The 14,006-nt window shown below is 32.8% G+C and overlaps 2 protein-coding genes across 2 annotated transcripts in view; one reads left to right on the top strand and one right to left on the bottom strand.

The window, feature by feature from the left end:
* Positions 1–4,352, bottom strand: part of LOC108686787 — a 7,882-nt gene extending 3,530 nt beyond the window's left edge. Inside the window, exon 1 of the mRNA XM_018192258.1 lies at positions 4,167–4,352. Coding sequence (XP_018047747.1) covers positions 4,167–4,301 — 135 coding nt within the window. The 5' untranslated portion in view covers positions 4,302–4,352. The remainder of the gene's footprint in view (positions 1–4,166) is intronic.
* Positions 1–14,000, top strand: part of LOC108686798 (histone-lysine N-methyltransferase setd3) — a 19,991-nt gene extending 5,991 nt beyond the window's left edge. Inside the window, exons 4-7 of the mRNA XM_018192268.1 lie at positions 12,830–12,944; positions 13,007–13,159; positions 13,405–13,728; positions 13,812–14,000. Coding sequence (XP_018047757.1) covers positions 12,830–12,944; positions 13,007–13,159; positions 13,405–13,728; positions 13,812–13,937 — 718 coding nt within the window. The 3' untranslated portion in view covers positions 13,938–14,000. The remainder of the gene's footprint in view (positions 1–12,829; positions 12,945–13,006; positions 13,160–13,404; positions 13,729–13,811) is intronic.
* The last annotated feature ends 6 nt before the right edge of the window (positions 14,001–14,006 follow it).

The following is a 14,006-nucleotide window of genomic DNA, read 5'->3' as shown; positions in this document are numbered from 1 at the left end:
ATATATATATATATATATTTTAGGTTACAGTACCTTCATTTTACAAGATTATTAATTTTTTATTCTTTTATTATTTCTTCAGTAATTTTAAATAATTTTATTTGAGCGAATATTGTTTCCTATGTTGGAATAAGTTTCCTGATAATATTTCCTGTTCAATAATATTCAATGATCACGTTCAAGAAAGTAATTCATTTTTTCATGAATGTTATGAGAACAAATTATCTGCGATATTTGCCGCTTATTGAAATATGCTCGCAGGGATAAAATTAAACTTCGGCAAATTGCAATTCGTCTTAAGTCACGCAGGAAATCGTTGTTAAACGAGGCATACAATTGCAACGGTAAAGGCCAACGACCATAACGATAGAAAGTATTGAGGTGTTCGTAACTCTTTATAAATACAATCACGAAATATTTACATAAATAGCTAACTGATCTTCCACTAGAGAGATTACATTTTTTAAATAAATTATACGCTTATAGTTTTCATTAAAATTTAAAATAGAGTTTACTCGGACATCAGAAGAAAAGTCAACTTTCATGATTTATTCATATCTTTGCCTTTTTTTAAAAGTCTCTTAAAAGTGTATTGAAAGAATATTTGTTAGAGTTTCGAGAAATTTTTTACATTGATAAATTCAAATTACATTGTTAAATTCATAATGTCAAATTATATTCAATTTGAATTATTTTTAATCATTTTTAATCATAGGTCGTTAACTTAACTAAAAAAAGAGTTAAACAATTTAATTTAAATAAATATATTAAATTTCATTCAAATTTAGTTTATTATCTGCACGTTTATACGTTAATATAAATATTGTTGACTTTGAAACTAACTACAGAAATGAATCAATTTACATGATATTTGGACACACATGAGAATTAAAAATAACAAAACTTATTTCAAGAAAAGAAAATATTATTTAACTCGGAAGATTGGGTTACTATTGCTCTTTTGATTGCTCTAACAGTGCAGTACGCCGCGGAAGTACGCGTCGCGAGCACTTGGATCTTGCGCATGTATCTCTCGATTATTCGTCAGGATCTTCTTCATGCTGAAAGGAGGATTCGGCGATTTCTCGCTTTTACTTTCGCAAACCGGACGCTCACGCGTGAGAATGTGCGAAATAGAGAGCCGCGTGCGATTCTTTATGCGAAGATACTTTTCCGTTCTCGTTTCACATGTAAAGACAATCTTGTAATCAAATTCACTATTGAAATTTTTGTAAAATAATTTGGATTACTATTTGCTTACAATGGTAAAATAATTTTCAAAAACAAACTTTGATGAATCGTAATTCACACATTTGTATTCTCTTACATAAATTCTTTGAAGAACAATTTTGCTGAAGTATCTAAAAATTTAGCTAGATAGGAAATAATTGTGTAGGAAACTCAAGAATGAGTACTGCAAAAACTTTTGACATTTTAGCAATCAGTTTTAGCATTCTACATAATGTTTTGAGATCTGTATTTTTAACTGAATTTTTAGATACTTCAACAAAACCTTTCTGTTTAATTGACTTAATTAACTTATTGACATTTAATTAACTTATATTTAATACTTATAATTATACTAGAAATCTAATAAATAATTTATATTTTTATTATACTTATATTTAATTCACTTGTATTTAATACTTCTATTAGAGATCTAATAAATAATTTATTTTTTTATTGCATTTAATTCATTTATATTTGATACTTAGGGAGATTTAATAACTTAAGATCATTTTGCTCAATAACATCTTTGTTATGTTTCGTTACGTTACTAAAGTGCATCAGGCGAAAATCAATTGAACATAAGCGAGTCATTGTAGCATTTCATAAGCGGGCGTTTGCTCTATCGGCTCATTAAAGTTACATTAAAGCATTTCGTAACTTTATTAATATAAAATTCTGTGCTTTCGTCGATGATTTTCACTTCGCTTTCTCGCCATAAAAAAAAAGATCATACACGCGCGTTTCCTATTTTCCACGGTCCATTCTTGGTATATTCGCGAACCACATTAATTTGATTTGGGAAATTATCCGCGATTACTCTCCTGCGAGTAACGAAAATCGCGGGAGAGTAAGCTAATACAGCTTGTCGCATTTCGTTTCGAATTGACGATCAAAAAGATTACGCTTCGGATTTGTCACCAATTTTTTTTTAGCGCTGGTATTCCAATGGTATATCGCATGAATCTACCTTTTTATCGTCCAACAATACGAGTTATGATATTTATAATTGTACGTTTTCTCTTATTCTCTCCGAGAGAACTTGCCCTGAAGCACTTTTTACTTATATACTACTACGAACATTTTTTTTTTGTTTCTCTTTGTCTTTCTTGGAGGCTGGACTCGGCATCAGATTCATTCCTCGTCTTCGGCTCCGAGATCAGGGATACGAAATACGCGACAAAACGCTCGTAAAGTCTCGAACTTTCCGCGTAGTACTAGCTTTCTCTTTCTCTTACGGTTCGCGCGCGAGTTTTCTCGTCGCAGCGCATCGATCTCGCGATCATCAGGCGCATCGATGAAAAATTCTGGGAAGAAAAGCGTTCCAATAAAAAATTGATCTCGGAGCCAATCTCGCAGAATACAAGTTAGGAGAAATACGGACAGATGTACTGTTCGGAAATTGCTCACTTTCCCTGAAGTTATAAACGATAGAAGAATGAGGCCCGTTTCGATGTTGAGGTGTCGATAGTTTTCGTATTCACTGGGAGATCGGAAACTAGTTTCCGCGGTTTACGCTTCAGTGAATCTTATTTATCAAGAATTTAATATTTAAAGTGAAAAATATATGACATAAAAAATGAAAAAACTCATTTGATATTCGTTAATTCGTTGTAGATAGAAATCAAATAATAAAAGAATAAAGAATTCAAGAAGAAAGAATATTATATAAAATATCAAATGGGCTTGCGAGAAGTAATTAAATTATTGTATTATATTAGTATTTATATAGGTTTTTTGCGCTTTATTATCACGTGTTGTCTATACATGATCTATTGGATCATTGCATAATTTTTGTTTTTTTTTTGATTGAAATTCAAATGATTTGTGAAACGTAGTCAATTTATTAATATTGAATGTCTGAGTAATCTTTCACTCAAAAAAGAAGTGTTTAATTTTAAAATATTAAAATGTTTTATTTTTGTCTCCGTTTATTCGTGAACATTTAAAGATGTTTTCAATAAACAAAACATTATGTGTTATTATTGACTTTAAAATACTATGGCTTATTCCATCTTTTAAATAAACTTCAACCTCAAATCTCATTGCTTTACTCTTTTATTCTCTTTTATTCTTTTTATTTTTTATTTATCTAATTAGTAACTAAATTATCACATTAGTTTATCCGAAGATGTGGAACAACCGATTGCATGTGTTTTAAATTCAAACACATAGTGTTTTATTTATTGAGTTTTTTTTATGAAAAAAAGGTTCTTAACATTTTGCGCTTAAGTTGAATTACTCAAGTTTAACGACGTCTAATGAATGCAATTACGGCGGAATTTAATTGAACCTGTCACCCACGAACGTCATGATTATTTCGCAATCGCGACATACGTGCGTATGCCTACTTATTTCTGCCCAACTTAGAAACTTTCAGTGGCACTGCGTGACGAGTATCAGTAGAAATGTCAAAACCTACCAGTTTTTACGAAAAATTACGACTTGTTAAAAATGTCAGAGATATGACTTTCGGCACTTCAACCGGATAAAACGGTCATTCACCTCTTCGCATTTAAAATGTTATTCCAGAAAGTTATTTCGCGCTAAAATTGATATGAATTCTTCAAAAAAGGAAAATTAACGTTTTTTTCTTTTTTATTATACCCAAAGTCACTCTCGGAAGTTTGAAAATTATAAACTTTTATTTTATAATTGAAAAGACTTATTTCATAATTAATTTACACATACAATATATGACAAGTTTAATTTATTTTAAAATCAGCTTTCTTGATTAGTTTTTTAATGATTTCTCTTTTAAATTCGATTTCGAATTTAAAAAAAAATCGGTCTTTTAGCTAATTTTTCAACGATTTCTCTATTTAAATTCTTATTTTACATCGGAGAATTTCTACACGTGACATCTCGTTTGCTCGAAAAAATTACACTTTCGTTGCAAATTCATCGAAGCAAGAACGAAGTTTCTTATGCATGGTTACCTGATGCTCATAGTCGCCGCCGCCGCTTCGTCCCACAATTTCCGGCTTCCTCGCGGGATCGCCGTGAACCAGAACATCGCGCGAGATGTCACACGCGAATACGATGAACGCGAGCACGGGTAACACCTTCCACATAGTTACAAGGCGATCAGGAACCTCAATGCCTGGTCCTCGCGACACCGTGATCCCTTTTCGTCGATACGACACTTTATCTCGTCGCTTTTCGCGAAGAAGTGCACGTAAATCACCGCGGTACACAGAATAACAAAGATTACGTTCTTCTGGTTACACCAGCTTAAGATCCCCTCAAAAACCATACAGACGAACGTGCACTATCCCGTGCACTCAATCTCCAATTAAATCGATCCCAGTCGAATCAATATAGAGATTTACGAAGTCACACAAAAATAGTCGGAGACGATCTTATAATTATAATCTCTTCGTAAATATCTTCACGATGCACTAAGATAATAATTAGTTAGTTCGTTATGTTGTCAGTTTGTACCAACATTTCTAATCCATTGTAGCACTTGTACTTGTCAAAAATATTTGGTTATGAAACACACTTCGAACTCTGGGAATCGTTTCGCGATTTTTCTCTTTGCACCTCTCTGTCCACTTTCTCGCTTTGTTAATTTTCCTTTTATTCCTGTATCAGAGGAGTCTCTTGATCACCGCGTGGAAAACTCATGATCCATAGACGTGTTCTCCATTTTAACTAATTCTCCATTTTCGTGAAAGAAAACCGCTCGTGTGTATCACTCGTGCGACCGGATATAAAACTTTTCGCGAGCTCAGACCGCTCGTCTGCGTTCTCGGCAAATCGCTCCTGTGAACTGACGTCGCTTTTCTCCACGCGCGCTCCTAAGTAAGCCGGTGAAACTCGAGAGGAGTAAAAGAGTTTTCTGCTACGAGTCTCCTCTACTGCTGGCTACTCACGATCATCCGCTCTCGACGGGAGCGTTCCCCGGAGCCGAACCGCAGCTTGGAGAGATGAATCCCCTGTAATCACTACACGCGGACCGCGAACGATTCGATCGGCTAACATCCGCGATTGATGAAGAATCGCCGGCCACTCACTATCTTAAATTGGGAAGTGTGTTATTTTGCGTCGAGCGTCGCAAAAAAGAAAAAAATTGATGACGGAGAAAGTCCATTCCATATTGCGGAGAATATTTAGTAAAATATCATATGACCGGGTATTAAAGTGAAATATTATAAACACTATTTCGAAGGTTACTTTTTTTGAATATGTTTTTTTGAATATGTTTCAATACGGAAACCTGATATGGAACATTCAATACGTGTTATAGCGTATAACAATTGCGTGAAGAGGAAAACGTTATCGTTAAAATTATAACATAAAAATATCTTGCTTCAAATGTAATTATTTTAAAAATTCCCGGGAAAGAGGAGAAATTTTTTCTCATTTAACAGAAAATTATTGACTAATCAAATATTGACAAAAAAAATGTATTCTTAATATGGTCAAATTTACATTTGTCATTTTTCGTTTCACGACCTTTAAAAAAAATAACTCTTTTTGAGTTGTGACGATTTTTTATAAATTTAACTTCATTCATTTTTTATAATTAATTCTTTGACAGTTTATTTAACTCATTCATGTTTTTATTATTTTTTTTCTTTTGATATAAGAGGGTGATATGTATACACGATTAAATAATCGTTACACATAAAAGAATGTAATATCGCGTGATGTACTCATTAAGAATCGATAAGCTTAATTTATTTGCTAATCTCTCTGTATTATTGATTTTATTTATCGCAATTGACTCTTTAGAATTCGCAACTACATCCAGAGGCTGCATAGAAAAGAAGCAGGAAGTCGTTAAGTATTCGAAGCGAAAACCTTGTTAACGCATATGCTGCATGCGTATATCTGTCACCTTCTTCTGCATGAACCTTCAATTGCAATAAAACTCGCAAGATTTTATGTGACTATTCGCTATCCCTGCATACCTGGACGTGTAGCAATAAACTATATAAACTGCGAGTAATAACTTTACACGATAGTATACACTCGTTGCGTTTGTTTTTTAAATTAAATCTACATAGAATTTGTAGAAAATATTAAATATAAGCTTAAAATATTTCCCGCGCGAACGGAGAAGCAGGGCAAATCGTGTCGCGTTTTACTGACGTGTATTTAATGTATGTTGCGGCATTACAAATTACGATCAGCAAATGTGAGCAATAAAGTAGAGAAGTGTGTCGATCATTTGCAACAATAGACTACGCAAACTATCCTTTTACGCGTAATTTACGTAAACAATACTTATAATAGCGTGATTTCTCCTCCTTTCTCCTCTTTTTAAAATGATACATTTTGCCAACAAAATTTCGAACGTAATTTATAATAATTTCCTAAGAATTATGATGTTATTCTACTTCTAACAAAGCTTTAATATTGGCAGACTTGTGTCGGTGCCATTTATCATATTTCTTTATATACTCATATACATATATATTTAATTCTATTCAGTCTACTGTATTTTTTGTGTTTGTACTTTCACAAATTTAAAACGACGAATTATTAAAGCAATAAACAACTTGTTTCTCATAGTTCTTAGGTTACTGTTACGCGGGAAGAGTTTTAGTTAGTTAGAATTTAGTTAGCGTCCAACAACGATCTCTTGTTTCCCGAAAGTTCTTGCGTGTGAATCCGTCATTTCTTGCAAAAAGTTTATATCAATTATTGTATTATGCAGCTAGTCATAACAGGTGGATAGTTTGCGGTTAGCATGTAACGCGACCGAATAAAATTAATGAGTTCCCTCGTGGATGAGAGCGACTGTCGCTAATGAACTACGATGAAGCGACGATGTAACGACAATGACGAGGACAAGGATAATGACGATGCGGTTCTTTCGCAATTCGTTGGAGTGCAGATAGACATCAGAGCTGATTCCATTGTCTTAAGTTTGCCTTAGACGATTCAAAAGAAATGAATGAGATAGAATCTTTGACATACAATTTCATATATCTCTCTTTTGAGAGCTTATGACATAAAATATTATAATTAATAAGTATAATAGTTTAATAAATTAATCCTGCGTCGGCACTGAAATTTTCATCCGCTATTTGAGTCTTGGAATTTTAATGCAGATTTTTTATGTTGTTCTGCATAAAGTTGTAAAAAATCTTAAAGAATTCTTACAGAATTCTTGTGAAAGCTCTAACAAGTTTTTATTATCATAAAAGTATTATCATAGATTGTATTGATTTTATTTATTTTTTATAAATTTGAAGAAAATGGAACTGATTATATATGGAAAATTGGGTCGTAGTGAAACAAATTACTTTTCACATATAATGTAGCTTACAACATGGAGAACAATGGATGATTTTATGGAATTTTTGAACCATGACGTATCAAAGTAAAACTTGCTCACAGTGTACCTTTTGTACACTATAGCGTAAAACTATCCTATGCGCCTTATGTCTGCATCTTTTATTCTATGCATTACGTTAAGAGAAATATTTTATTGTTCTAATTAAATTTTTTAAATTAAAAAATAAGAAAGTTTTTGTAAATCATGTATTATACAAAACATTTCTAAGTTACATTATATATGAAAACTAATTCCTTTCACCATGGCCGCATTTTTCATATAATTAATGCGGAGTTCTTTATCAAAATTTACAACCAAAAAATCAACTGCGTCTTTAAAATCCAATGTTATCAAGATTAAGCCTTTAAATCTGCACGAAGATGACGCTCTTCATTTTAAGTGTAAACTCAGGATTCAATGAGAAATAAGCTTCAGTTATAAATCGCTTGATATATGGGCTTCACTAATAGTACATCGGGGATGGATGCACATTCGAGCACACGTGGGAAGGTCGCACGATGAATCGTGAGATCTTTTCTATGCACACTTTCTACGCGATAAGCAAGCGTGCTAGCGAAGGAACTGACCGACCAGTTTCAAACACACTAAAAATAATAGCGATCGCCTTAGTTTACAGTGTATAATGAAATTCCGTGTTCTCGTGACCCACAAGGATGATAAGTATTTGCCGCACGAACATTGGTGATACTTTCCAATCGTATCGATATAAGAAAATATAATACATCGGACGATGCCTACTTTTTTCTCTTTCATTAGAATATCACTCACTTTGTATCTATGTTCAAACTGTACCCTGAATTTTTTATTTAAATTCCATTGATTGTCTGGAGTTTATGTAAAGAAGCGTTTATGAGATACGCAAGGAATATTAATTTCTAGAAAAAGCACAAAACTTTTGTGCTTTTTAATTTATATATCCAGTTTCTAATGATCTAGTTTATATTCCGATGTTTTTTTTTTTTTACATTGATACATAAAGTGAATGCCACCATGAACACTATACGTAATCACATATTGAATTCATGTGATTAATGACTACTGTAAAACGCTGTGTTGGTAGTTCAAGATTTCTAACGCGGGAATCCTGTTCTGCAATGTTTCTGTCCCGGTTAACTATATTACACATCATTAGAGATTTTGCAGTGCGTTTTATGATGAAGTATAATGTATTCATGCGCTCGTCAACTACGCATTATGAGAACTTAAGTAACCTTTGGAATCTTTTCTGTGTGCATAGATATGTATATTAATATTTACAGCAACGATGTGGTTATTATATTTCCACTGAGAAAATATTAAATTTTAATAAATATTTATTTGAATAATAACTATATTTACTAAATGTAAACATATATAGGTATATTTAATACAAAAGCCATTAATTTGATTTAATTATTTTTTTATTGAATTTAAATATTTATTTATTATAAGTAAATGTTTACTTAGTAAATGTATACTTACTAGTTTACTTATATTCAAAGAAATTTGTATCAAGATTTAGTAAATTTTTTTTATATAGTTTAGATACCAACCTTTTAGCAATCAATTTTATTTAATTAACAATATAAATACGTTATCACAAATATATATATTCTTGTAAAAGATCTTTTATAAGAATTCTATTTATATTTGAAGAGAAACAATTTTATTTATTGAGTGTAAAAAAGATTAAATAAACTAGCAAACATCAGAAAAGTACGCATAAAATGGATCACGTTTATCAACTTCAGTATATTATTGTTAATGATTATGTTGGTGAACGCTGTCGCGCATATCCCGCGCAAAGATACGCGTGATCGCTTTCGCAGCATGCGGTACGTATGTACGCACACGCGTACGTATGCAAACGCGGAGCGATTGGAAGCGATGTCGAGGAAACGGTGACGGAGCGGGCCTTTCCTTGAGCGAGAACATTGGAGAACGCGCGCTTCGCTACTCTCAACGATCTCTCATTTCGCGTATCTCAGCTTGCGAGAGCTAAAGAACTCGTAAAGAATCGCGTTACTTCGCGCACTTTCACACGAACTTTCATGACAAATCTAGTCTTCCTAGTACATCTTGATTATCATCTCATGGGTATTCAAAACGTTCATCATAGCTCGCAGTTTACGTACTGAGAAAAAAAAATATAAAATTTTTAATAAATAATTGTTTGAATAGTACTAACATAACATTTATTTACGGAAAAAAGTATTTGCTAAATAAAAAATATAATAGTTAAATTGATTTTGTACCAAATAAATGTATGTTTACATTTAGTAAATATTCAACTATTTAAACAAATACTTATTAAAATTCGGTATATTTTTCTCTTAGTGCATTGGTAATAATGGGTGTTTCCCAGCAAGAAACGGATAAAAGTATAACGTATAACACAATGAATGATTTCATCTTTGTTTAATGATAAACAACAAGGATGCAATAGAAATAGAATTTTCAAGTAAGAATTTGGATATCATACATTTGGCTGGCTATATTTTTCATTTCTAAAATTAATTATGCACAAGATAAAAGATATCCACATATCTTATTCTATCTCATTTTATCTTAAGCAGGTGAAAAAAACAGGTTCTGAAAAATATGATGGATCAATCAGAAGGTGTCTAAACGGCGAAGGAGTCTAATCTCTTACTTAAAAATCTCTAGGATATAATAATTCACTGTGTCGTCTATCTCTTGCGGGAAAATATCCAATGTGCGTGAGAGTTCTAGTAGCGAAAGCGTTCTGTATACTGAGAAAAATTCTGATTGAAAATGAACGAACCGGATTCTAATCATATCAGAATTCTGATTATCTCAATTAAAATTATATTATAGATTCAAAGAGAAAATTATGGTTTGTCCATTTTCAAGATCAGAATTCCAATTAATGCAACTATACTTTTTTTCCAGTGTACACAAGTTTTTTACATTGTATAATTTCGCATAAAAAAATATGGTATAGGTAGAATGAGACTTCATATCAAACTACTACTTTTTATTGCAACACTGAATTATGGAGCGTGTCAAAAGCGAAATCTCATAGTTTCATCAAATTCTTTTTCGAAAATCATTTTTACCGCTCACACCGCCGCACGAACGCACGTTGCTATTGTTACTTTTAACGCGCGAGTAATCCCGTGCAGTTTCATGTTGCATGTAAGACACGCTTCACGCGATTCCCAGAAGTTACACGAAATTAAACTCGAATACAAATACAGCAAATTGTCAACAGACAGTGAAATTTTATTCTGTTTATTGTGAGGACCGAACTGGCATTGAGAGAATGGTGAAGATGATTTTATATTTATTTTATATTTATTATTATGATGAGAACGTTATTTATTAAAATTTCATTTCTATTATTATTACGATTGTTCTGTCTATCGATTCGTTTACAATTTTTTTCGCGTAATAGATTATTAGCAGTTCGCCAAGTAGTGACATATCATTTTGCGATATTGCATAGAGAAACTACTGGCGAACCTGTTCTTTCGAGTTATCTCTCTATCGAATCTAAATCTTTCGCATTGCAAAGTCGTTGACTTTTTCGCGAATCAATCTCGCTAGCCTCTAATGCTAGATAATCTTTATTTTCAAGATAACGGTCAAAATAAACGGCGTGAAACTATACAAATTGAATTTCTTTCATTGAAGAACTTATTTCCATTTATATCAAGATTTCAGAAAAACTATGTCAATCTAATTAAAAAATAAGCATTACATACATTTTCAATTTTTGTAATATTTTACATAATTACAAAGTCTTCTATAACACTAACTTACAAAGTTTTTTTGTGCAAGAACATATGAATATTACTTTTAAGATAATTCTCGATGCTGAGTTTCTGTCATCGAAATATTTCTATTAGGTCTGATTTTTTAAATATGGAAAAACATTTTTTCCAATACATATAATGAACATATATATATATATTTTTTTTATATATATATATATATAATGAATTTTATTCAAATTAAAAAAAACAAATCAGAAATGTTGAGCATTTAATGTTTATTTTTATATATCTTTAAATCATTTTCACATTAGAGCCCAATAATAGTTTCCTAGTATATTTTCATTCTAAAACCTCTGATAATATTTCTCAATTATCATAAAATCCTTCTGGAGCCTTGTTTATCACTTGTATCCAAATTATTTGGATAGAAATTTTATATAAAAAATGATATGCTATATCTTAAAAATTATGCTATATCTAAAAATTGATATGCTATATATTTGAAAAATTTTACCTAATGGAATTTTTCTGATAGTAGATTCGACTTTGGACTCGAACAATCAAAATATATTTAAAAAGTTATTTTCTTGCACTAAAAAAATATTCTCAAAAAATATTCTCTTAAATCGATAAAAGACTCCAATAAAAATGACATTTTTGTGATAACAAATAGAATAGTACTTTTGTAATAACCAGAAATTCTATTCGGTCTCTCCAAAACATCATTCTCGTACGGCCCTTTTGTTGATTTAATTAGAACATATTCTCAATGTATTATTGTAATTTTTCACGGATAGTTTTAATTGTTATTTTATAATACGGACTTGGAAATGAGTTTTCCGATTTTTTTCCGATCTTTCGATTCGAAAATTCGTATAAAATGTTGAATTTGATAACAAGAGTAATCTGTAAGAGTAATCCGTATCCTCGATGGACAATGAACATTCAAGGGTCATTAGCTTGACACGGTTTACTAGAATTAATTTATTCCATATGAGGAAGAGCTCGATCATGCAACCGGCACAGTGGTTGATGGTGCGCGTATAGACCTTATTATACGCACAGATGATAACATCCCAGTTGAACGAGAGTAACACGCGATCATCTCCCACGTGGAGGATGTGCGATAGCTATGATGAGAAGCGCACGTTGAGTGAGAGAGAGAGAGAGAGAGAGAGAGAGAGAGAGAGAGAGAGAGAGAGAGAGAGAGAGAGAGAGAGTCTGTTTCGCTGGACGGATACGACAAAGCTGCGGCAATGAATTCTCTTATATGTTCATTTCCGAAATTGTGGGTCAAGTTCTTTGTCCGAAAAGTAGCTGCTTGCTTGCGACGAGTTAATGATGTTCTTCCTCAATTTCGCTCCGAAGGCGAAAGCGGTTCACGCTTCGGAGATTGACGCGGGTACGTACGCATTCGTCGTAACGATGACTTTTGATAGCTGACGGATTTCACCTCGAATCGGAAATCTAGGTAGTTAAATTATTTTTATTAGTGAAAGATCTGGGACTTTGAAACTAAGGACGTGACTATAATAGAGACGTTGATAATAATATTCAATGAATTTTTCAGCTGGGCAGTTTCCACAGTGATGACGAGGCAGAACTTGGTTCCAAGTCCCGATGGTTCACGCATGATCCACGCTTTAATCCCAATGTGGGATATGTGCAATCACGAGAACGGGAGGGTAAGTCATGGAGATAATGAGCTCGGCGTGAATGAGCAATGCATTTTCTGTCATTACTATAGATTACGACGGACTTCAACGCGACTTCGGATCGCTGCGAATGCTATGCATTGAGGGACTTCAAGAAAGGAGAACAGGTGTTCATAAGTTACGGTCCGAGAACGAATTCCGATTTCTTCGTGCATTCGGGCTTTGTCTGCATGGATAACGAACAAGTATGTACATTTATTTATTTAAAATTTATGTATTTATGTAACAAACGACATCGAGTCTGTTGCTAAAGAGTTTAATATTGGAATAACAAACTGTGAAGGCAACTGATGTCTATAATAATATTTTTGCTAGCAAGAGAAATCAACGTCGATGATTTTATCAAAGAATTTATAGTGAAGAGAGAATTTCACAATGCGAATCTCTATACATTATTTACAAAGGCATATCGCAATATGGTATGTTACAGGATGGCTTTAAGCTTCGTCTTGGTATTAGTAAAGCGGATTCTCTTCAGAAAGAACGAATAGAACTGTTGAGCAAACTGGATTTGCCATCAGTAGGAGAATTTTTACTGAAACCTGGTACGGAGCCGATCTCCGATACGCTATTAGCTTTCTTGCGAGTGTTCAGTATGCGAAAAGCCGAGCTCACACATTGGTTACGCTCGGACAAGGTCTTCGACCTGAAGCACGTGGACTGTGCATTGGAGACAGTAGTCGAGGAGAATGTCAGAAAATTTTTGCTGACCAGACTACAGCTTTTAATCGCTAATTATCCTACAACATTGAAGGTGAAAGTGAAATCTGATGTTGCACCTCTGCCGATCGCACACGATTAATCGAATAACATAAATATTTTTGTTTTTTTCCATAGGAGGATCTAGAGTTACTGGAGACAACGTTGCCGCAGATGAAAAAAATGGCAGTTCAATTGAGGGTCACAGAAAAGAGAATTCTTTCGGGTGCACTCGAATACGTAGAGCAATGGATAAAGGCTTAAAACGATCGGCTGTGGTTTGGCGAAGACATATATTTATGGTTAAAAGCATCTCAAGAAAAATCAACTTTA

This window comes from Atta colombica, unplaced genomic scaffold, assembly GCF_001594045.1.
Source record: "Atta colombica isolate Treedump-2 unplaced genomic scaffold, Acol1.0 scaffold100, whole genome shotgun sequence".
NCBI lineage: Eukaryota > Metazoa > Arthropoda > Insecta > Hymenoptera > Formicidae > Atta > Atta colombica.
The sequence above is the reverse complement of the archived record's forward strand: the minus strand, read 5'-3'. Positions and strand labels throughout refer to the sequence as shown.